A 23,964-nucleotide genomic window follows, 5' to 3' on the forward strand; every position below is an offset into this window, starting at 1 on the left:
ATCTATGCCGAAATAGAGTGTTTATAAATTTCACCAGATGACCGAATCGAAAAAAGGAAAGACCGCTCTATAATTTATTTACTACTCGTATTAATTCAGTTCGCTTCGTACGACCGAAATTCGTACAACGAAAAAAGGATAGACTGCTCTATAAGGTAGATAAACACACACACAAATATATAGACAGATTTTTTGCCGTTTATATAGTAGATATATATATATATAATTTTATATATATAAAAATATATATATATAAAATTTTATATAAATGCTCTATTTTAATATCGAGCACTCTCTTCTAGTGAACTGCAACCTTCTTCTTCATCAGTATATATATATATATATATATATACATATATATATATATATATATATATATATATATATATATATATATATAATATATATATATATATATATATATATATACATATATACATGTATAGGCCTATGTTGAATTTGTTGAATATATATATAACCCTCACTCACCTTCCATGTAAATTGCCTGCAGACACTTGAGTCTCCTACCAGAAACCTGAGAGCGTTAGTACTTGTCTCAAGATCTTTAGTGCTTCTTCCACAACTAACTATTATAGTGTGTTACTGGCCGTTGACTAAGCCACATCTTATGTTGTGTTACTACACCCAATACTCCTATGACAACTGATGTAATTGATGCTCACATATTTCTGCATCTCACTTTCCTGTTTATCCTTTTTCAGGTTTTCCCTTTCCTTGATGGTTTTATTGTACTCTCTTGAACTCTAACATCATGCATTTGCGCTCATTGACCTTCTTCTGAATTATCATCAATTCAGGCTGGTTGGCTGGCACATGTTTATTCGTTAGGATATAGAAATTTTAACCAAATACCGTCATTTTTATTGACTGATCCAGAATTTTCTACCAGTTCTGTAAATGGGTCAGGCTGTAGTGAATGCATATACACCTGTACACAACTGCCACGCTGTTTTGGCACACAATATAGATAGAACATGCCAGTTACTTGTATCAGCTGGTGATATGCTGGAAGGTCTTAGGGGCAATTTTGCATTGAGGATAATGTTTAATGTGATCTTGGAGCTGTCTGGCAGGCAGTAGCTGTTCTTGAACAGTCAATGGTATCGATCAAGTATTGGTCACAATTGTTCGGCCTCTATAATATCTACAGGTGTTCGACCGGTTATATCTACAGAAAGTATACCACAGCGTTAAAAAAACTTCAATTGACCTTGAACTTTAACTTGATTAATTTAAAATGTTCAGTAATTAGTAGCTGCCTCCCTTATCTTCTAGGAAAATTTACAGATTATATTAACAAATTTCTGACAATATCTTATATGCTAAATAAAGGTTATGTCATACATTGTCAATATAACAATTTTGGTTGAACAATCAAAAGTCTTTGCCCTCAACAATGTCAAAACAAAATAGCAGATTTTTAAGAACATCATCTATGTACATGGATGTTTGTGAAAAATCTGTAGGTTGGTTGTAGCAAAGAGGTCAATAGAACAATTAGCAAAAAAATAATATAGCTATCTCTCAGCTTTTCCAAAAAGTGTTTAAACAGATTTTTAACTCTGAATAACTTTACAGTAGACTAGAAACATACTCTCTTGGAAAGTGTAAACAATAGTATCAATTCAATGCTAATACTTTATTTTTTGCCAAATCAGAGACTCATTTGTAGAGTATGTCAATCATAGCTCTAGCAAATTTATTATGAAAAACATTTTATTGATTAGAATTATAGATTAAGTAGCAATTATATTCTCACATGTTCCTGAGAGAACTAAGCAATTACCATGCATTTTAATATCAAGTTTCAAAGGGTGAGATGCAGCCGTGATTTATCATGAGACTTGCACTACACTATGTTTTTTATTGACAAGTACCTACACTAAGTTCTTGCTTTAAGGTGGCAAAATACATTCAACACTATCGAAGTTTCACAAAGCAATAATATACAGCCCCCATATACAGCCCCAGGGGGGCTGTATATCATTGCACAAAGCCATGATCAGTGAGACTTTTGGAGTAGTCTAAAATTCCAGCTTGTGATAGCTTAAAACTGAAAATTTTATAACCTACGTAAGCTTAGTGAAATGATTTCCTCAAACTTGCAAACAGATTGATAAATAGCTACCCTTAATATTACGTATTTTTCAGAGCTGAGCTATTTAGGTTTGTATTTGTCAGTAAAGCTAACGGATGTAAGCGTAGTTGTCCACTCTTGCATCGTACGGTCGTTGACAACGTTGACGAAGGTATGACCGATTCCTGACGCCATGTTGGATAGCTGTGACCATTACGGTAAATGGTAGTGGCGTATAAACAACGACAATGAGTTAGCCTAATATTGTGCCCAATCGTTCAAAGTTTAGTGGAAACATCACTAACATTATGCATTTTACTCGATACACAATGGCTAAATAATGTTTCCTCTTACAGGCAAGTTGTTAACCTGTTGCTGTTTTTTTATTATAGTCCGTTGGGGACTAACACACCGAGTTTTTTTAATTGTTCTCGAAACTCAGATTGAAATGTATTTCAATGTTACGCGGTGTTTTATTTCTGTGACTATAACATCTTTGAATATGAAGCGTGTTTCATTATAATCATTTTTCATGTATAATCCTAAGAATGTTTCGGCGGTGCAACTAGACCCGCTCATGTGTTTCTCAGCAGTATAGACAAAAAACGTTATAATACATGGACATACCTGCCAACTCTCGCGCATTGGGCGTGAGACTCACGCAATCACCCCAAAGAAAAAATGAAAAAGCGTGAGATTTTTGCCCCAATTTCCACAATTTTATATATATACTATCATTGATACATCAATTGCCCCAAAACCAAATCTCACGCATTGCCCCACTCTTGGGTTGGCAGGTCTGTACATGGATATGATATAATACCGGAAGATTTGGATTTCTTAGCAGAATGTTTGTTTTATAAATGTATTTTCATTGTTACAATGCATCTACTTTTGTGGCAACTTGCTTAGTTGTATAAACCTAATGTTGCTATTGATTTTATATAGGTAATCCTTTGGAATTTTGTTATTAGGTATTGTGTTTGATTCGAATCCGGCTGGTGCTATTGGTTCTGCATTGGGCATATCTCCTCATAGTCAATCATGTAAGTATTTTTGTAGTTTTTATTAAATTATATCATAGGTAGATAGGCCCTATGGAGAAGTTAAGTTATGCATAACTAATCCGAATTCACAACGTCAGTGTTGAATTTGCTTGTCGTCTTATTCTATTTTGACTATGTTTAGTTTGTGCACGTTTGCTGAGCTTGTGTGAACTAATTCGATTACTAATATTACTGGCTATGGTACTAGTGAAGATGTTGAACTAGTTATTTAAGCAATACTCATATTTACCAGAAAAAGTTAAATCTATTCTACAAGTCCAAAAATTAAGATACACAACTAACAAAATTCTAAAGTAATAATATAAATGTCAAAAGGTTAAAATAGCCAACAAAAGTTCCACCCTTACTCGAACAGCTGTCCATGTTCGTTGCTCAGGCCTGTATGGTTTTGAGTCTCGCCGGTCAAATGAAAGTTATGACAGTCCATAAATATAAAGCTTCAGCAGTTGGTGGCGGGAAAGAGACTACAGGCAGAAGTGAGAAGCACCTCGGCAGGCAAAGGGGACAGCGCCTAAGTTGGCCCTTGGGAAAGCGGTGGAGTCATTGTAGCTATTCTCTTTTATAGATGTCTAGCATGTGGGAAGGCTAGCGTGTGGGGAGTAGGTTTAGTATAAAGGCTCTATGCTTTATGCTAGTTGTTCGAAAATATCGTGTTCGTGTTAGTTTTCAAGCTGATGTATGTGATGTGAACATGTAGAGTGGAGCTCGTGACTCACTCCTGGTACCTAGGTCGTGTCTGGCAAAAGATGGCAGATCTTTATACATGTAATCAACTGATTCGTTTCCACTCTCTCTTCGGGTTTTCTAGTAAGGTGATCGACTCATTTTCTGTGATGGATTCCTTTCACCCTGGATGGACTCCATTACAGAATTTAATTTGATTGCGGTTACCTTTCCAATTATTGAATTTTTTAAAGTTGTGGACGTCATGTTGTTAGTGCGTATTAGGTTGTATCTTGTAGTCTGGCTTCAATCCCGGTTTGTATCTTGTTTTGAGGATATTTCCATAGAACTATAAACCTAGTCTATGAAAATTTATTTTTCTCTACAAAAATCCATGCGGAGAAGCTTACTTACAGAAGAATATCCTGTAATGTTACACTTTGTAGCGCTACCTCCTCTCATAACCAACTCGGTACCTAGCAGTATGGCCAACAACACTCCAACATCCACAACGCCTCCAACACCAAACACTAACTCACCTCCACTGGTAGAATTCAAGTGTCCCGCTCGACCAAATCATGGTAGTGAAGGTCGACCTATACTGTTGCGTGCCAATCATTTTCAAGTACGGATGCCAAGAGGTTCTATTCATCACTATGATGTTTCCATTTCACCTGACAAGTGCCCTCGCAGGGTCAACAGGTAGGATTCGGATTTTTTATAAATATTTTTCAAATACCGTAAAACCTTTATTTGAAAGCCATGGCACTCTATTTTTCAACCCTTCTCTTAGAGTGGCACTTTTTTTCTAGGTGATGTTCAAATAAAGGGTGGTGTTGTATTTTCAAACATCTCAGATTATTGAGAAGATAAATTTAACCTTTTCACGGTGAATTGAATGTCATCTATATTTTGCACTCTCCTTCGGGTGGAGTGACATTAACTCTTTTGAACGCAAGAAATTTGCTAACTTACCTCCAACTTGTTGTAGATCTCTAAATAAATATGCACGGGAAGCTGATGCATGCCTCTACCGGTTAATACCTATTGCAATTTCCCTATGGTGATCTTATAGCCTGTGTTGCAATTCGTTGGAGCTTTCAATTTTTATTTCTTTTTAAATTTGAAGGCATATTTACATTAAATAACTATTTTTAATAAGGTTGCATAAAAGCTAATTGCACTTATTGATGTTTGCTATAGTTTGCAGCCAAAACTGGCTTTTTATGTGCAATAGAAGAGGAGTTATGGGCGTCCATCCATTGTAAGGCGAGTTCCCATTATTGCAATACTGCTCTCAAAAAATATGCTATAAATCTGCAAATTTATAATTTGTATAATAATAACCTATCAAATGCTACAAATATACGTATATACAAGAACAAGTGTCATAAACAAACCATACTTATAATTAAACAAAATATTTGTTTAGTATTTTGTTTAATTATAAATATGGTATATAAAATACAATTTTATTTAATATATAAAACTAGTTGTACTACCCGGCCTTGCCCGGGTAATAAAAAAGTCTTCGGACAGAAAATTTATTTGTATTTAACATATGACAATATTTGTCATTCTCACTTTCAAACTACAGATCATGAGAGAAGTGTTTTGTGTAGTTGAAATACATTAAGAGAGAAAATGAAAACAACTGTAAAGGTTTTCAAATTTTGTCAAACAACTGTAACTTTCAAACTTAATACCATGAGGAGAATTTTTCAGCAAGACAACTAAATTAAAAATAAATAAAACAACTGTAAAGGTTTTTAAACAACTGTAAATTTAAAATTCCATAACTTAAAAGAAGTGTTTCGCTGAAATAAATTAGAAGGAAAAATAAAAATTTAAAGGGGTTTAAATGTAAATGTGAAATCATTAGCAAGTAATGGCAAAATATAGTCTATTTTGCTACGATTACAATAAAAAATTATTTGGTATATAATTATATGATTTCTGTTCGTTTCAGTGTTGGCATTGCAAAAATGTAGGCTAATATCGTAGGCTATAGATTCTAATCATCATCATTAAAAATAGTGCCAAAATAGTATGTTAACCTTAGCAACTATAGGTGCCTACCATGACTTTAATGAATTTGGTGGTTATGATCTGCGTGCCCGAGATAATATAACATTACAATGTACTACGCGAAGAGTTCTTACCTTTGAGACAGACGTATAACATAAACGCTGAATCTAACTTACCTTAAATGAATTTAGTTTACTAAACACATACTTGAAAAAAGTTTTATTATGTATTTTAGTATTATATATATATATACATGTAGTACTTTATTGGCAATAATTTCATTTCACAAATAGAAATGTTTTTCAAATTAGGCCATGCAACAATAGTAAAACAGAAAAAAGCGAATAAAAAAAGCAACAGTTAGCCATTAAAATTGAATAAATAGTCTGACAAATAGTGTTTAAAATGCCTTTCTCTGCTAAAAGAACCAATATTAGGTGGAAAATTGTTAAAGCAACTGGCAGTGAAATTTTCAAAATAATTGTTAGTGATTGTATGCAATTTGTTCCTATCACGTAAGTTGAAATGAGTTGAGAACCTGTAACTACCATGTAAAAACGAGGACACAAACCATGAAAAATCTTGAAACCTTGAATTGAAGTAAAATAACCATTTCGCATAAGCAGAGTAAGAAGACGCAAAGATGTGGAAAAATCATTCGTTGGAATAATATATGGAGGAATATGATGTAGTTTTGCAATGAGTCGAAATGCTCTTTTTGCAACAAAAATAAATCCTTAGTGACATGTCTTGGAGCGAGATTATAATGAATGTGGATACCATAAATAAATCCTTAGTGACATATCTTGGAGCGAGATTATAATAAATGTGGATACCATAAATAAACCATAGTAAGCTTTAAACTTTTGACATAAGTTTTATCATTGCGAAACATTTTTCTTTTAACGGATACCGGATATACCGTATAACGGATACAGATAACTCGCCGTGGCAAGTTCAGCGACCTATATCTTTTAATAACGTATATAATCAGTACTAATCGCCAAATTTAAGTTTGAGATAAATTATTGTCGATATCGTGGGGCCGAATAAATTAGCCCCAACGAAAAAAGACAAATAAGCACTGTGTTGCATATACTTAGGTCCCAAAATACTTCAGAACAGAAGCATCGTAACTCGTCGACACTAAAGGCTAAAATAATAAGCACGCGGGTGGTGTATCCGTTATATTAAGCTCAGTGGTAGAGCGTCCGGATTAGAAACTTGTCGATGAATTCGTCGTGAGTTCCAATCCATCAGAATGTGGTATTTAAATATCAAGATTTTAAGATCTATAGCCGGAATGACAGACAGACGACAAACATACTTTGAGAAATATATTTATAGATAAAGATAAATGTTTATAAATAAACAAAAATTAACATTTTTACAACAAAAATATTAGCATCGTTTGCTTGGCCAGTTGCGTTCTGATTGTTGCTTTCGTTTGGAACCATTTCATAGTCTTCTGGCTGTTGAATACTTTACACAGTGTCTTCTGACCTCAATTGCTTTTCTGCACAGCTGAGCTAGTTAATATTCCCGTTCAAAACGATTTTTTAGTAGAGCAAAACTTTTATGCGATGCGCTTTAGAGCACCCGCTGCGCTCTAACTATTTCAATGGTGTTGCATTCAAAATTTTAATTAGAAAATCGTAAAGACTTGAAGTTCGAAAACGACCTGCGATATGAACAGAAACAAGTGGACGAATTAATTGGTATTGATGTAATCTAGTCATTATTAATACGATTTTGTGGACACCTTTCTACTGATCAATTAAATGGTCAGTAGACAAGATCGTAACGATCAGAACGTCAAATAGTTGTAGTCACATAGAAGTGCCGTTTAAATAGAAGTGGTGTTCAATTAAAGGGTGACGCTCTATTGCTCAACCTTTCTCCCATAGTGGCACTCAAACAGAGGTGACGTTCACATAAAAGTGGCATTTAAATACAGGTTGTGATGGTACATTTTGTAGGTGTTACAATAGTTAGTCTCAAAAGCTTTTTACGTTATTGATCTTTTTAGAGAAATTGTGGAAACAATGGTGGCAAGTTACTCACAGAGAATATTTGCTGGGCAACGCCCCGTATTTGACGGCAGAAAGAACATGTACAGTAGAGAGCCGCTACCTATTGGACGAGACAGGGTTGAACTGGAAGTGCAGCTGCCAGGAGAGGGGAGAGATCGCGTGTTCAAGGTTTCTATAAAATGGGTCTCACAAGTGAGCATGCTTGCCTTGGAGGAGGCTCTGGAAGGGAGAACCTATGACATTCCATTTGATGCTATACAGGCCTTGGATGTGGTAATGCGACATTTGCCGAGCATGAAGTAAGTAAATTGATTATTATTGATGAGTGATTGCTCTTTATTTTTCCATTATTGATTTTCTAGCCTATTAAATGGTTCTGAGTTATGCTTGCGTTCCATCTGATTGTCTTCAATTGCTTCTAATCGCGATGTTTTTGTTCTGATCTTGTTGAAATGCTTTTCATACATACACATATTGGATTACATCAAACTCAGTTATGTTTTCAAAATCACACTGGTTACGCATTGTTACAGCTACACTCCAGTTGGACGGTCCTTCTTCCAGCCTCCTGACAATTATGAGCACCCTCTGGGCGGTGGAAGGGAGGTCTGGTTTGGTTTCCATCAAAGCGTTCGTCCATCACACTGGAAGATGATGCTTAATATAGATGTATCAGCAACAGCTTTTTATAAGGCCCAGCAAGTTGTGGAGTTTATGATGGAGGTGCGTCTTCAACAGCTCATCACGTGCCTTATTAGTTTATGTATACAACATTACGCCTTCAATACTCATCAATGAAGCTCACTTAGGGTTTTCATTGTAAATTGAAAAATATTGGCTTTTTGTTATTCATTGAGTGTTTATACGTCTCAAACACACTGTGACTCCTGTACTCCTTAACATCAGGTACTTGATCTGCGAGACATGAATGAACAAAAGCGGCCTCTCACAGATTCACAGAGAGTCAAGTTCACAAAGGAAATAAAGGGTCTAAAGGTGGAGATAACTCATGCCGGTGCCATGAGGCGAAAATACAGAGTTTGCAATGTCACCAGGCGTCCTGCTCAATCTCAGTCGTGAGTAGCAATCAGTTTAATTATCATTTTGGAAACAATACTATAGCCTTTTTTAATTTATTGGTAAAGGCATTACAGTGCACCCACAGGATACGATTTTGATCCGTTCCAGGATTGGCATCATATGCGGAAAAAAATCATATGTATTGGTATAAAAACCATAGTAATTATATAATGCAAACATCCTCTAGTAAAAATTGTCAAAATTTTATATAAGTACTGTACATATTAAAAATTAGTAACAAAATAGCATGTTAGCCTTAGTAACTATAGTTACCTACAGTAGTTTTAGTGTAGTTGTTGTATTTAGTGAGTATGATCTGCAATAAAATGTAACATTACAATGTACAATGTGTATGTGCAGTTAGAGCAGTACGTACCGTAAGGAGTTCAAGACAGATGTACATATAACATAAACTTTGAATTCACCTCAAATAAGTGTAGCTTCCTAAACACACACACAGTCGCAAGTACATACACACTTGAGTTTTTGTATGTATTTTCAACCATTTTACTGAATTTCAACGTTTCATCACTAAAATTGTATCACTTTTCATTTGCTGTCTTCACTTTCGCTTCAACTTTTAGCGAACCTGTTTAAAACCTTTTTCAATGTAACTCGGCAAGAAATCCCCAGTGCATCATGCACAGGAAGACCTCGAATCTAAGCATGGTGTAATACATTCAGATTTGAGGTAATCGCTAAGCGATTTGAAATTCTTAGGTTTTTACCGCAATTTGTTAAAAGTCACGCTCAAATTGTAATGAGATTTGTAGTGATCACCGAACTTTTTTCACTTATAATAAAAATGACTAACAACATTAGACTAACAATATCTAGACCAGGCGTAACAAAATACCTCAAATCTAGACAAAGACTTTAGAACGCCGATGTCCGACGATTCGTGGAAAAATGTACTGAAAGCCTAAACAATGCCCTTTTTTGTAATGAAGTAGAATTTTGTTTGCAGGTTAAGGGAAGCTGTCTAAGCTTCTGTTTGAAGGAATCGTAATTCCAACTTTGCTACTGGTTTTTAAAAAGAAATTTCTACCGCTTTACATGTGAGAATGGCTGATCTGAGAAACATCATTTTTCTATTAGGCTGTGTAAAAATTTTTTCGACGATTAGCATTTCGGTGTCTTTGTTATTTTGATGTACTTAATAATCACACCGACTACCAAATTTGAACTCGGGCGAAAAATTTGTTGAATTTGTATGGTGAAATAAGATTAATATGGTGAGATGAAAAAATCATCATGTTTAACTTCGTAAGGTGAACAAATTGTATATCAGGGTAATCGTATCCTGAGGGTGCACTGTAATTGTATGAAAAGGTTAACTCACTAGTAGTCTCACGTTTAAACCTAGGTAGATTTTAAACTCCTAATATCCGCAATGTGTTTCACAGTTTTCCATTGCAAGTGGACACTGGTCAAACTGTGGAGTGTACAGTGTACAAGTACTTTCAAGAGAGATATAACATGAGGTTGCATTTTCCTCATTTACCTTGTCTTCAGGTTGGACAGGAACAGAAGCATACGTATCTGCCGCTCGAGGTTTGTTCCTTTTTTATATTGCCCTCCACAAGGCTTTGATGGTTTTGTCAGTTTATGAGCACTGTTATAAACTATGGACAATACTCTGTCTTGCTGAGCTATGGCAGCCACTATCCTCAAGTAGATGGTAGCATCCAGTCATATTTGTATGGGCTTTGCTACAACAGGTGTGTTGCATTGTGGGAGGACAGCGATGTATAAAGAAGCTGACGGACCAGCAGACTTCCACCATGATAAAGGCTACGGCTCGTTCAGCTCCAGACAGAGAGCGTGAAATCAACAACCTAGTAAGACTTTTATTGTTGAAGCATGCTATGGAATATTATAACATGTGGTGTATGTTCATCAGCTCTATTTGGCTTGTTATTAAACAATTACATCCCTTACTAGGTCCGCAAAGCTAACTTCAATCGAGATAGTTACCTGCAACAGTTTGGCATCACGGTCAACACACAGATGACAGATGTTCAGGGGCGTGTGCTGAATCCTCCTAAGATTCTCTATGGCGGTTGGGTAAGCTAAGTTACTTATTACAATATAGTGTCTGGAGAACACACCCAGGTTTGGTAGGCATACTTCATTTTGAATTCTTTTATTTGTAGACCAAAGCCCAGGCCGTACCTAGCCAAGGTGTGTGGGACATGAGAGGCAAACAGTTTTTTGCAGGAATTGAAATTAGAGTGTGGGCTATAGCTTGCTTCGCTCCTCAGCGGGTTGTACGAGAAGAAGCACTAAGGTAAGATGTGTCTAGTAACTACCTTCTGCACTGACTTTCCTCCAGCCCATTATGCAATTTTATGTTATAATGCCAGGCCCTTGTAAGTCCAATGTACTTATATTTCATCGTGACCATACTTTAATGATCTGCCTGATTCTACACCTAACCAATAGCACTATTCTAATTTTTAGGTGACCAATTGAAGTAAGAGAAGTCTGTTTATCGGCTCAGCAGGGTTTTAGTTGCAGCTGTTAACTTTTTGATTGTTTGCTGCTCTAACTCAGCAGCTTTATAACCTTGTATACGTTAGTTGCGGAAGATTGCTCCGTAATTGTCAGTGGCATTATCATTAGAAACTGTTCTGTTTAACTGTTATATAAAATTGTTGAGTTTTGGTGTGCTTAGAAAGTTCACAAGTGACCTGCAGCGTATATCGAACGATGCTGGAATGCCGATAGTCGGCCAACCTTGCTTCTGCAAGTACGCCACTGGACCAGAGCAAGTGGAGCCAATGTTCAGATACCTGAAGAACATGTACCAGGGTCTACAGCTTGTCTGCGTTGTACTGCCTGGCAAGACACCTGTTTATGGTATGTTTTATTTAACACCTGCGCATCTTGTCTCAAAGTTTTGTCAGCCATTGTTTTGTTGAGCCTTCTGATGGTGTATTCCTACATTCGCTTCTAATAAATCGATTACAAGTTCATAAATTGGTTACGTGTACATATTTTACTATTAGCCTAACATAATGGTTTAATATGGTTAATTATCTGGTCATAATATTTCCTGGGAAATTTTTAATTTTTCTCATCAACAACCTTTATATCAACAAATTTTATTTTTAGTCCAATTTGGAAATTTCAAGTCATTACTCACTAAAACTTGTAAAAATTCTAAAACTTGAACTTATAAATTTTCTTGTATCTTGCCTTCTATAATCTGTTTACTGCTCAGCATGTTTTTAATATTTTTGTTCTCATTTTGTCCCTTCTTATGGAAAAGGTAGTTGTATTGACTGGTACTTACTAAATTAGCAGCCCTGAAGAAAGCCAAAAGCGTGGCCAAATGTATTTCCGTTAACTATTCTCTAATATGCTCGATGGCATTTGGCCATTATCTCTTTCATCGGCATGTAGACTGTTAAGGTATGTCATTGGTTTCACAGCTGAGGTAAAGCGAGTAGGAGACATCATGTTTGGGCTTGCTACACAATGCGTGCAGGCAAAGAATGTTAACAAGACGTCTCCTCAGACACTTTCAAATCTATGCTTAAAGATCAACGTCAAACTCGGTGGCATCAACAACATTCTCCTCCCGAGTGTTCGACCAAACATCTTTAGGTTCGTTCCTTTTTCAAGTACAGTTAAAATAAATTTGTTGTGATATTTTGATTCCAATATTTCTATGAAGCTTTGAACCACCTTACATGCTTGTAGAGAGCCTGTGATATTCTTTGGTGCTGATGTAACTCACCCACCAGCTGGTGACAGACAGCGGCCATCTATTGCTGCCGTGAGTACTATCGATTGAAATTAGCTTCCACTTTACCACTCCCACCAGATGTCTCAGAATCACATTCAAATATTCATTCGCAATTGATGGGTTATTTCCCGTATACCTAATAAACTGATTCATAAATTGGACAGGTTGTGGCCAGTATGGATGCCCATCCTTCACGTTACTCCTCGACTGTTAGAGTACAGAAACACAGGCAAGAGTACATAGAAGACCTGGCTACCATGGTCAAGGACCTCCTCATAGCGTTCTATAGAGCCACCACCTTCAAGCCTGCTAGGATAATCTTTTACAGGGACGGTGTCTCTGAGGGCCAATTTAGTCAGGTAAGCCCACAGCTGAGGCTAGTTTCCTACTGTATTGGTCCATCTTTAGGCGATACCTGTGCTGTTTCTCTTATCGTCTGGGTCTGGTTACATTCAGGGTGCATTGCTGATATCTATCATGCTTATGGTAATCGGTGTAAAAATTTGTTTGCAGGTGGACTTTTTTGTTTGCTTTTCTTTATTTTGGATTTTGTTTTAGGGCTTTCATTATATCGGTAGTGATTTAGAGAGATTAGCAAAGATGCTCAGCGTTTACTGTTGGCATACAAGTTTAAAAATCGCTTGATTTCAATTGGTATATTGTAGTCCATGTTCAATTACAATATCGTGAAGAAGCTAGTTATTATGTCAGATTAATTTGCTAATTGATTATTTTAAATGTTTTATGAGCATTTATTTTCCGCTGTTAAAAAACATTGATGCTTTGTAATAAAATTACGACATAACCGATGATTATTCTATGGCAACCGAAAACAACTTGACAAAACAGCTACTGAAACCTTAGTAAGAAACCCTAATTGTCTATCGTGATACTGTAAAGACGTGATAGAATGCCAAAGCACGGCAATCATGTAAACCATTGTCAGAACAAAGTGACTCTAGAAATCCAAATTGCATGCCTTTCGTTGCTACGCAACTGCCATAAAGCCATACCAGTGTTGATGTTAACATCATGGTATTTTATAAGTAATAGTTTGTTTGTCATAACAGATCCTGAGCTTTGAGCTGAGAGCTATAAGAGAGGCGTGTGTAAAGCTAGAGGTGGGCTATCAGCCGGGTATAACATTCATAGTCGTTCAGAAGAGGCATCATACAAGGCTTTTCTGTGCTGACAAAAAGGACCTCTCGGGCAAGAGTGGTAACATACCTGCTGGTACAACGGTTGATGTTGGCATCACTCATCCTACGGAGTTTGATTTCTTCCTCTGCAGCCACACAGGCATCCAGGTGGGTAAATGCATCACTAGTTTAATGACATAAGGTAGCTTCTAGAATGATCTTGAGAGTAAATGCAGTAAAACAACTCAAATGTCTAGCTTTCCTTTGTAATCTTTACATCTACGTATTATTGTTGCTAATAGGGTACAAGCCGGCCATCCCACTATCATGTACTATGGGATGATAACAAGTTCCTTGCTGATGAACTTCAAATTCTCACCTATCAGATGTGTCACACATATGTTAGGTGCACTCGGAGTGTCTCCATTCCTGCTCCAGCTTATTACGCACATCTTGTAGCGTTTCGGGCTAGGTACCACCTTGTAGAGAAGGAACACGACAGGTAAGGGTGACTGATTGTTGATCTGCAACGGGTTTGTACGAGATTTCACTGCTGCATGTAAAGTGTTGTGATTGATCACAACACTCCTAACTTGTAATTTCTCTCATTAAACTGCAACCCTCTCACAGGATGCTGTGAAAGGGTTTTTGAATTCGTTTCTCAGATCGAAAACTTGACAATGAACATTTCAGGTGATCATCAAAACAAACGCATAATATAAAACTATGTAGGAACTAAATGTAGCTAAGTTGTAAGAAAATAAACAAAGTAATATTAAAGACGCTTTTATCGCCACTCTGTCTTTATATTAAAATGAGTGCATTGAGCTGTAGCCTTGGTGATACAGGAAACGGTCGTACAACACTAGAGGTGGCGATCAAGATATGAACCTAGTCTAGCTTAGGCAACACGGCCTTCAAATTAACACAACATATTTGTATTTTTTGTATTCTTTATTGGATTTTTTCATGTAGTTCTCTTCAATTATCACAGCCAGGCTCTCTGTTTATCATAGTTTTAGGCTTGCTTTTTGTTGCATCTCTTTCTCTCTTTTTATTAGACAGCTACGGAAAATTTAATTTTAATTTCGAGAAATTTTTTGTTGATATCGTATGGCAAGGATGAAAAAAACTAAGAAACATCGTACCCCGGGGACTCACTGTACTTGCTTGCCTGCAAGCGTAAGTGCTCTGCCAGTATTATGTCGAGTTTGGTAGTGTTAAATCGTGTACCAATTGTATTTCATATCCAAAATGATTCCATCAGCCTTAATCGAGCAAATTTGATCAATCTACCTGTGTATATATATATACATGTATATATATATATATATATGTATATATTAACAACCATTTTTTATGTTACACAAGCTTTCTTTTGTATCAATATAATTTGTACCAGCTTCATAAAAATTTGTTTGCCTTATAACTAGAAATTTTGTAAACCATTGACAGTTAAAATTCTTAATCATTCTTCAAAAGGATCATTCGAGGGAGCTTTAAATACAACTACATCAAAGTCTAAATTAACATACAAATTAACATATCAAATCTCATTATCTAGGATAATATTAAAATGACTAAAATAGTTTTGTGTATACATTTTTACTATTTGAAACAATTGTTCATTTTATTTTAGTTTTAAACTCGTTATGGATAAATGGCTAATAACTGTTTACATTTGCTAATCTTTGCAACCCTATCATAATGAACTTAAGATACAGCAGTTGCAGAATGTTGATGAGGCAATACAGTAGACACACCAGACAGCCTATGATTTAATAGATGAATTAAATTACTCTTGCCTCCTTGAACATTGGTTTAAATAGTATTTAGGTTTTTTGTTTACTCTCACGTCGTGATGCTTCTTCTCTGAACCCTTTATGGAATTTTTGTCTTATTCGTAATTTCAAGTGTTTTAAATCATTAACTGGCTTCTGTACGCAACAACAGACATATATCTGACTGCTTGCAGTGGAGAGGGAAGTCACCACTCTGGTAACAGCGATGAGAGAAATCCAGTAGTGCTGAGCCGGGCTGTTGCTGTGCACCCAAAGTCTTGCAATGTTATGTACTTTGCTTAACTAGTCGTAACATCACTATTTTATAGGTTTACCACCGCTTTAATGATAGGAAGGAGAAAACAAATCAGAGTCGTCAATTATTTTTACTTGCTCTCCGGTTTCAGCTATTGATTCAGTTTTATTGGAAATCAACCATTACAATCTCCTCAACCTGTTCTCCTTCCTTCATCTTTTTTATTGATATTAATTCAGCAGTGGTAAATAATCTTTTGTAACGACATGGCTAGCTCAACCTTCAATCATTCATAATTTGGCAATGTCATACAATCGAGTGCGTTATCAAATTCTGATATTTGAATAGTCATGGATAGGTCATAACCGAACACAGTAGCTCTAAAACAATTTTTTCCAACTATTGCTTCTTGATCGAGTCTAGCAGGCGTCTCCTCATTGTCTAGATAACATCACTCACGTATGTACAGGGCAAGTCCCACTGAAAACTTTATTGCACAGAACCTGTTGCAAGTTGCGAGTTGTGCGCATTTAGCTCATGACAAAAAGTGGGGCATGTCGTGTCAATATACTAAACAATCGCAATTCAAAGTCTTCGTCTTAAGCCATTCTGTTCTATTTTTATTCAATCGCTATACCCAATATATTTCTATAGATAGTTGCTATTTGTTATTATGCAAATTATATTTTCTGAATATGAATATACTACAAGAGTTTTATGATTGGTCACTGCAATTATTGTACTGGAGCAATTTAATTTTTTCTCTAGCTATTGTTACTTGGTGAGAACAAAGAATGAAGTTTTGGACAACAACAACAGTTGTAGCATATTTTACCTGGCTATCAGCTGGATCAATGTGGATCAATAGCAAGATACAAATCAATACGTATATTATTTATATTTAATACACATTTTTAAGCATTTGCAGTCAGCGTTTGTACATTCTAAAACCAGACATGATTGTAATAATGAAATTTTCAACATGATTCTATATAAGAAGCAATATATTGGTTCTTTGAAATATATTTGTGCATTGTCCTTGTTGTTCACTCTAATAATTTAAATCATGAACTATTATGGCACACCTCTTATAGGAGGGGTAAAATTACAAATTCACAACTTTCACGCAGTGATAGGCTTAGCTATATCACTACAGCGACAATAATTCATTTTATAGTCCAGCTATGGCGCCTTACAGTGCCTCGCGTTGCGTGTTCGCAACTCGAGTTGCTGTTCAAAGAACTCGGCCTGGGTGTTTGATGAACCCGAGTTGTGTTACGCAAAACTAACCCGGGTTTGTAAAAAAAGCAAAGTGAGTAATTGGGGTGTCTCATTTACAGAACTGCATTTGCGCATATTATAAAATTTAATAATAATTTAAATATATATTTAAATTATATGTATTGTCGATAGAATATGATACATAGAATATGTATTGGCGATTGTATTGATAGAATATACACCTCAAAAATCGCCAATCTAATACTCCTACAATCTTTATTTTCAAGTATCATTCTGTAAATTTTATACCATTATAACACTGTAAAAGTCTGTACAGGAACAATTATACTGAAGATTGCATTTATACCCTCTCAAATATTAACCTTTCATCTTGGCCGCAAAAAGGGGTATTTTTCTGTTTTTGTATTATTTTTAATCAATAAAGAGTTCATCATCATCATGTATTGGCGATATTTGCACATATTTATTTATATAAATATAAAGATACAAAAACAATTGTAGAATGTAAAAAGCAAACTAAAAACAATATACATGTATGTGGGGGCCAGGCCACTTCTTTTTCAAATGAAAAAAGAGTTCTCTTTCTAGAACCTGACAAGAAATTGAATGAACACCGAAAATGAACTAACATAGAAATTATGTCAACGACGTTTAATAATGCACCAAAAGAAATTCCAGATAAAAAATATAGCTAGAAAAAATGAAATTATGAGATGTTCTCAAACTGAGTTGTTGAACTCGAGTTGCCGTTGAAAGAACTCGGCATGGGTTTTGATCAACTCGAGTTGTACAACTCGAGTTATATTTACAAACTCGAGTTGGTAAATTCTCAAACAACAGTGACAAAAGGTAAAAATAGCAAATAAAAGTTACAATTGTGTGCAAATGAGAGACCAAAGAGAAAGAGGCTCAACAGTTGATAGGAAAGGAGCCTTAGCGGATAAAAGAAAAAGAGGTGGAGTCATTGGAACTGTTCTCCTTTATAGATGTTTTAGTTTTGATTAATTACAGGATCAGATGTCAGGTATAAACAAGTATTTATGCGCTTTTGCTAGGTCTCGTATGTCAACGAGTTTTGACAGTCAAAAGAAAATGGAGCCATGAGAGACCAAAGAGAAAGAGGCTCAACAGTTGATAGGAAAGGAGCCTTAGCGGATAAAAGAAAAAGAGGTGGAGTCATTGGAACTGTTCTCCTTTATAGATGTTTTAGTTTTGATTAATTACAGGATCAGATGTCAGGTATAAACAAGTATTTATTAGGATTTATTTATGTAAGTTATAGCACAAGCAGCATCCGCCATTGAGGTTGTCTCACGGTCTACCGGAAGTCACAATATAACCTCTAAACTAATAACTAAACTAAATGTATAACATCTCCCTTCACTACCAAAATGTTTAAACCATAAACCATTTCCAGAGATAAAAGGTAGAACCCAAACTTGTAAATGTGATTGTCAAACAATGTAATATCCAACAAGTAAACTACAACTACTATCTACCAAGAAAAACTATAATCTTTAAGTAAAACACGGGATCCCACCCAAGCACCCGGAACCCCACCCAAGAGCATGAGGTATCAGCCGACCACGGCTCAGGACCCACTTATGAACACTTATACTGATCTAAATACGCAGGTCTTTTTAGTTCTCTGCCAAATCTAGATCGCTTTACCACCAGACTCGATGCTGGGACAATTTGCGGTGCGCTCGCGATGCTAGTCGACAGTTCATCAGAACCCCCTGGTTCGCTTGTGCGGACTCTGTTTGGATCCCCAGCACTTGCATTTTTTATAATTTCTGAATCATTGTTGGGCATATGAAACTCTTTAGGAGGCCCTGAGCTGTTGACTTGACTACTTCGTATATCTATACTATTACGTCTGAATACCATGTTGTTGGCTGTCTTCACTAAATATGATCTATCACTATGTGTATCCACAATCTCACCTTGTATCCATGTATCCTTTGCAGTTCTGAAATATACTTGTTGCTTTGATCTAAACATTTCTTTTTCAGGCCCAGCTTTTCTATCATGGTAATACTTATCCTTTGCTTTGCGTTCGTCTAGTGCTAATCTGATATCACCTAACTCGTATGTCTGAACTTGATACCTACTTTCTGGGAGGACCATCCCGCAGAGAGCGCCCCTGCAGCAGCTGGGCAGGGGTAGGCAAGCCCTCTGCAACCGGTGTGTTGCGGAGAGTGGTCAACCCTTCCCACCAGTCAACACATCGACCCATCATCGACTTTACCATTTTAATAGTTCGCTCAACTTGGCCGTTCCCTGAGGGATGAAGCGGCGAACTGGTGACATGCTTAATTTCTTTTGAATTACAGTATTCTCTAAAATATGAAGACGAGAACTGAGGACCGTTATCTGATACCAGTACTTGCGGAGTCCCAAAATCTGAAAACACTTGTGATAGTGCTTGTGCCACAGTTTTAGCAGTTGTGGTCGCTGATTCTTTTATCGCCAGCCATTTGGAAAGATAGTCTACTACCATAAGGTACTCCTTACCTTTGAAACTAAACAAATCGACACGAACTTTCTGAAATGGGAAATCTGGTATTGGTACCGGAATCAGTGGTTCTTTCTTACCTTTTCTTTCCACTGTACGACAAGGCTCACAAGCCATGCATTTGTCTTCTATCCACTGTCTTAAGCCAGGCCAAAAGACAGCTGTCTGAGCGCGTTGTAATGTTTTAGTTATACCCTGATGAGCAGAATGTAATGTATCTAAAACCTCATTTCTCAATGTTACCGGAATTACTAGTCTGCTGCCGAAAAATACAATACCCCCTACCTCAACTAGGTTATTTCTCAGACTCCAGTAGGGTAAAGCCCGACTTGGGCACGCTCGTCTGGCAGTTGGCCACCCTTCCCTGATGAACTGCAGCACTACAGCCAGTTCCTCATCATTCCTCGTAGCCAGGGCATACTTACACATAGTCTCTTCAGATCTAATTACCACATTGCAAACCTGCATAAGCGGATCCGGTCCCAGATCTTCTACCAGCCCTGTACCTGCAGGGCACGTCCTGGAGAGAGTATCAGCTATTACCATGTCCTTACCCGGAACATAAGTCAGCATGAATGAGTAGCTTAGCAGCTCCAGTCGCATGGCGGCCAGCCTAGGGGAAAGCGTGGCTATCTCTTTTTCCATGATACCCAACAGCGGTTTGTGGTCTGTGGCAATGGTGACATGTCTGCCCAAACAGTAATATCGGAATCGTTTGCATGCAAAAACAGTAGCCAACAGCTCCTTCTCGATTTGCGAGTACCTTTGTTGGGTTTCCGTTAGAGACTTAGCCACAAACTCAATGGGCCTACCATCCTGTAGGAGTACGGCTCCCAAAGAATGAGAGCTAGCATCAGCTGAGAGGGTGACTGGAGAGTTTGGATCAAAGTAAGAAAGAGTGGGAGCATCAAAGATACTCTTTTTCAATGCCTCAAAAGCCTGGGCTTGCTTAATCTCCCAGATAAATTCCTTCGACTTTTTGCACACATCTCTCAAAGGGTAAGTCAATTCAGACAGCCCTGGAATGAATTTGGACAAGTAGTTTATAAATCCGAGTACCCTCTCAACTGCTTTGCTATCAGTGGGTATGACCATATTCTTCACAGCACTTACCTTGTCAGCCCCAGGTCGGACGCCGTGTTCGGATAACTCATGACTTAGAAAAGTCACCACTTGCTGTCCAAAAACACTTTTCTCTTTGTTTAGGGTTAAGCCAGCGCTTTTACATCTCTCTAAAACTTGGCGTAGCCTATCATTATGCTGCTCTAACGTTTTGGCATGGATCAAAATATCATCGATATATACCTCTATTCCCTCAATGCCTTGTAACATGTCAACCATTTTGACATGAAATAGCTCAGGTGCGTTATATATACCCATAGGGCATCTGAGGTATCTAAACTTACCGTATGGTGTGACGAAACAGGTGAGCCTCGAAGACTCATAAGTCAATGGCAACTGGTGGAAGCCTTGCTTCCCATCTAAACAACTGAAATACTTAGCCCCATGTAGACGAGCAAATATCTCTGTGCTAGTACTAATGAGACACTGTGTTCTGATCAATTAAGTATTTAAGTACTGTGGATCCAAGCATATTCTGATCTTATCATTTGGTTTTCTAACAGTTACTGTTGGACTTAGCCACTTGGAGGGCTCGTCATCCCTACATATGATACCATCATTTTCCAGTTTGTTCAATTCATCTTTGAACTTTTGTCTAATACCCTGTGGTATTGTTCTAGGTGCTACTGCTTTAGGCACAGCTGAGGGCTTTAACTGAAACTTGATTTCGTTTTGAAGCTTACCCAAACCCTGGAAAACACTCTCATAACTTTTCACAATGTCTTCACATTTTTTAGAACCGGCATTGCTGATTGACAGCTCGTTTACTACATTTACACCCGGTATGAGCCCCAAATCCTTGATGGCAGGTAATCCCAACAGAGTCCCCTGATGCGCTAAACCATCAACTACATAAAACATCGTTTCGCATGCCCTTTTATTGATTGTCACCCGCAATGAGACTTTACCGAGTGGCCGAATTTGTTGGCCCCCAAAACCCAGTAGTGAAATCCTAGTGCTCTTGATGCGACTAACCCCCAAACTTTTCAAAGTAGACATGTCCATAATGCTTACCTGGGCCCCCGTGTCAACTTGACATTTTACAATTTTGTCCACAATAGAAATATCTAAGAACCAACCCCCATTACCCCCGTTAACACTAAAAACTGAAAATTCAATGTCACTCTCTTCTTCAGAGTCTGGGTTTCCTACAGACACCGCCAGTGCCTGATGCTTTCCATACGCATTACCCTTCCATTGAGAATCTACTTCTACAGATAGAGTTTTTAGAGAATTGTTACTTCTCTGTCCTCGGCCTTGTTTGCACGCTCGGGCAAAATGATTGAATAGATTGCATGTGTTACACCGCTTTCCATACGCGGGACACCGGCCTTGTGCATGGCTACCCCCACAATATTTACAGTCAGAAACCAGTTTTTTGTCAGAATGAGGTGTCGTTTGACCTCTCCACTTTCGGTTTATTGCATTCACTGGTGCAACTCCTCCTTCAGCACCTAGGCCTACTGAATTTACTACTGAGCTGCTAGAGCTGCCTAGCCCATCTACTTCCTCTCTCTGATGCTTGAGAATTATTTCTTTGGCCCTCATTTTTGATTTAATTGCATCTAAAGTCACACGGTCATCTAATTGCAACTCCCTGGATAACTCTTTATCTTTCATACCAGCCAAGATTCTTGTTCTCAACATAAACACTTGTTGTTCATCTCCCCAATTACATTTGGTGACTAACTCATATAGCGCCCTAATGTATTCCTCATTAGATTCATGATTACCCTGAACACGGTTAGAAAACAGTATACTGTAGTGTAGTGAGCAGTCTCTGGGTTGGAAATATGCATCAAACACAGCTAATGTTCTGGCATACAATGTATTCGCAGGTGTACCACTAGTATCAGGTGCTACTGTTAGCAAAGGGAATATTTTTTCAGCTTCTTCCCCCATTACAAAAATGAGTATGTCCACTTGTTTCTGGGCTGTTTTGGCATCAATGTCAGCTGCACTCCTATATCTGGCAAAACGCTTTTTTCACTCAGGCCACATTTCACTGGCATTAGTGAAATCCAGTTCGCTGGGAGGTTTTACTGCTGGCATAATTTCTGTAGATTGAAGAATACTATATGGTTACTATACTGCACTTATCTGAGAGGTTTAAAGTCAGATCAATATTCCATTGATAGACTGATTTGCCTGTGGCACGCTTTGTTGAGACAATGTCTCACTCCTGACAGTTCACATCAATCATAGGGTGCTTGCTGACCCTACTCGCAGCACCATGTTTTAGTTTTGATTAATTACAGGATCAGATGTCAGGTATAAACAAGTATTTATTAGGATTTATTTATGTAAGTTATAACACAAGCAGCATCCGCCATTGGGTTGTCTCACGGTCTACCGGAAGTCACAATATAACCTCTAAACTAATAACGAAACTAAATCTATAACAATAGATGTCTCTATTAGAGTGTGACAAAATGTTTAGTTGATCAGATTTGCAGGTTAGTATTTATGTGGAACTGTCTTAAGTATAAATGATGCCAAACTCTTGTTATTTTTTGTGGGTTTATAGTCCGAACCTCGACTGGTTTGAAACTCGAGTTTGTATATCGACAACGGTTGGCCCAATCTCGACAGCAGTTTTACTATTTTACCATCTACTATTTTCATAGTAAATGAGCGATTTATATGTAAAAGCTTTATTTGCGCAAAAATATCTTGTGATCCATTTGTTGCAGCACTCCCCAGCTTATGTAGGCCTAACAATATTTTGACCAACCTAAATATAGAACGAATGCTAAAACGAGTAATAATCATAAATATGGTTGACTGTTATGCTAGCAAAATGTTTTATTTAAAATCTAAACTTCAGTGAGTAGCTTTGATTTTTATTTTTTGAAGTGAGGATAGAAGTGCAAAAAGACATTTATTATTTGTTGAAGATTAAATTATTGTAAAACTGCATCAGCCTTTTTCGATGTTCGGACCAACCTTTGTCTAGATTCGGACCAACCTCTGTCGAGATTGGGACTCGTCTAGGTTCGGACTTGTCGATGTTGAGACTGTTTACCTTTTTGTGTCTAGAAGAGATTATCAGAGATTTGTGCGCATTTTTTCTGATGGATTTCTTGCATTTGGAAGTTTCTAATCTACTTGGTGATGCTTCTTTTTCAGTTGGTTTCCCTGAAGATCCTTGATGCATTGGGTGTTTTACTGATTGCTCATATG

The 23,964-nt window shown here is 37.1% G+C and overlaps 1 protein-coding gene across 1 annotated transcript; it reads left to right on the forward strand.

Moving 5' to 3' along the window:
• The first annotated feature begins 2,299 nt into the window (after nt 1-2,299).
• LOC137394448 (protein argonaute-2-like) lies at nt 2,300-16,924 on the forward strand. The gene is made up of 17 exons (XM_068081169.1): nt 2,300-2,454; nt 3,073-3,144; nt 4,275-4,530; nt 7,886-8,188; nt 8,423-8,612; nt 8,796-8,965; nt 10,376-10,523; nt 10,691-10,810; nt 10,914-11,036; nt 11,126-11,259; nt 11,647-11,831; nt 12,407-12,581; nt 12,678-12,753; nt 12,888-13,082; nt 13,794-14,030; nt 14,165-14,364; nt 15,838-16,924. The coding sequence occupies exons 1-17, from the start codon at nt 2,439-2,441 to the stop codon at nt 15,944-15,946; spliced, it is 2,709 nt and encodes a 902-aa protein (XP_067937270.1). The 5' UTR covers nt 2,300-2,438; the 3' UTR covers nt 15,947-16,924.
• Nucleotides 16,925-23,964: the final 7,040 nt, after the last annotated feature.

This window comes from Watersipora subatra, chromosome 4 (assembly GCF_963576615.1).
Source record: "Watersipora subatra chromosome 4, tzWatSuba1.1, whole genome shotgun sequence".
Classification (NCBI taxonomy): domain Eukaryota; kingdom Metazoa; phylum Bryozoa; class Gymnolaemata; order Cheilostomatida; family Watersiporidae; genus Watersipora; species Watersipora subatra.

What these genes read in the sequence shown, in the direction of transcription:
- LOC137394448 (XM_068081169.1), top strand. An exon ending in ATCTCCTCATAGTCAATCAT is followed by an intron (nt 3,145 to 4,274) that starts GTAAGTATTTTT and finishes TACACTTTGTAG; the next exon opens with CGCTACCTCCTCTCATAACC. An exon ending in ATACGTATCTGCCGCTCGAG is followed by an intron (nt 10,524 to 10,690) that starts GTTTGTTCCTTT and finishes TTGCTACAACAG; the next exon opens with GTGTGTTGCATTGTGGGAGG.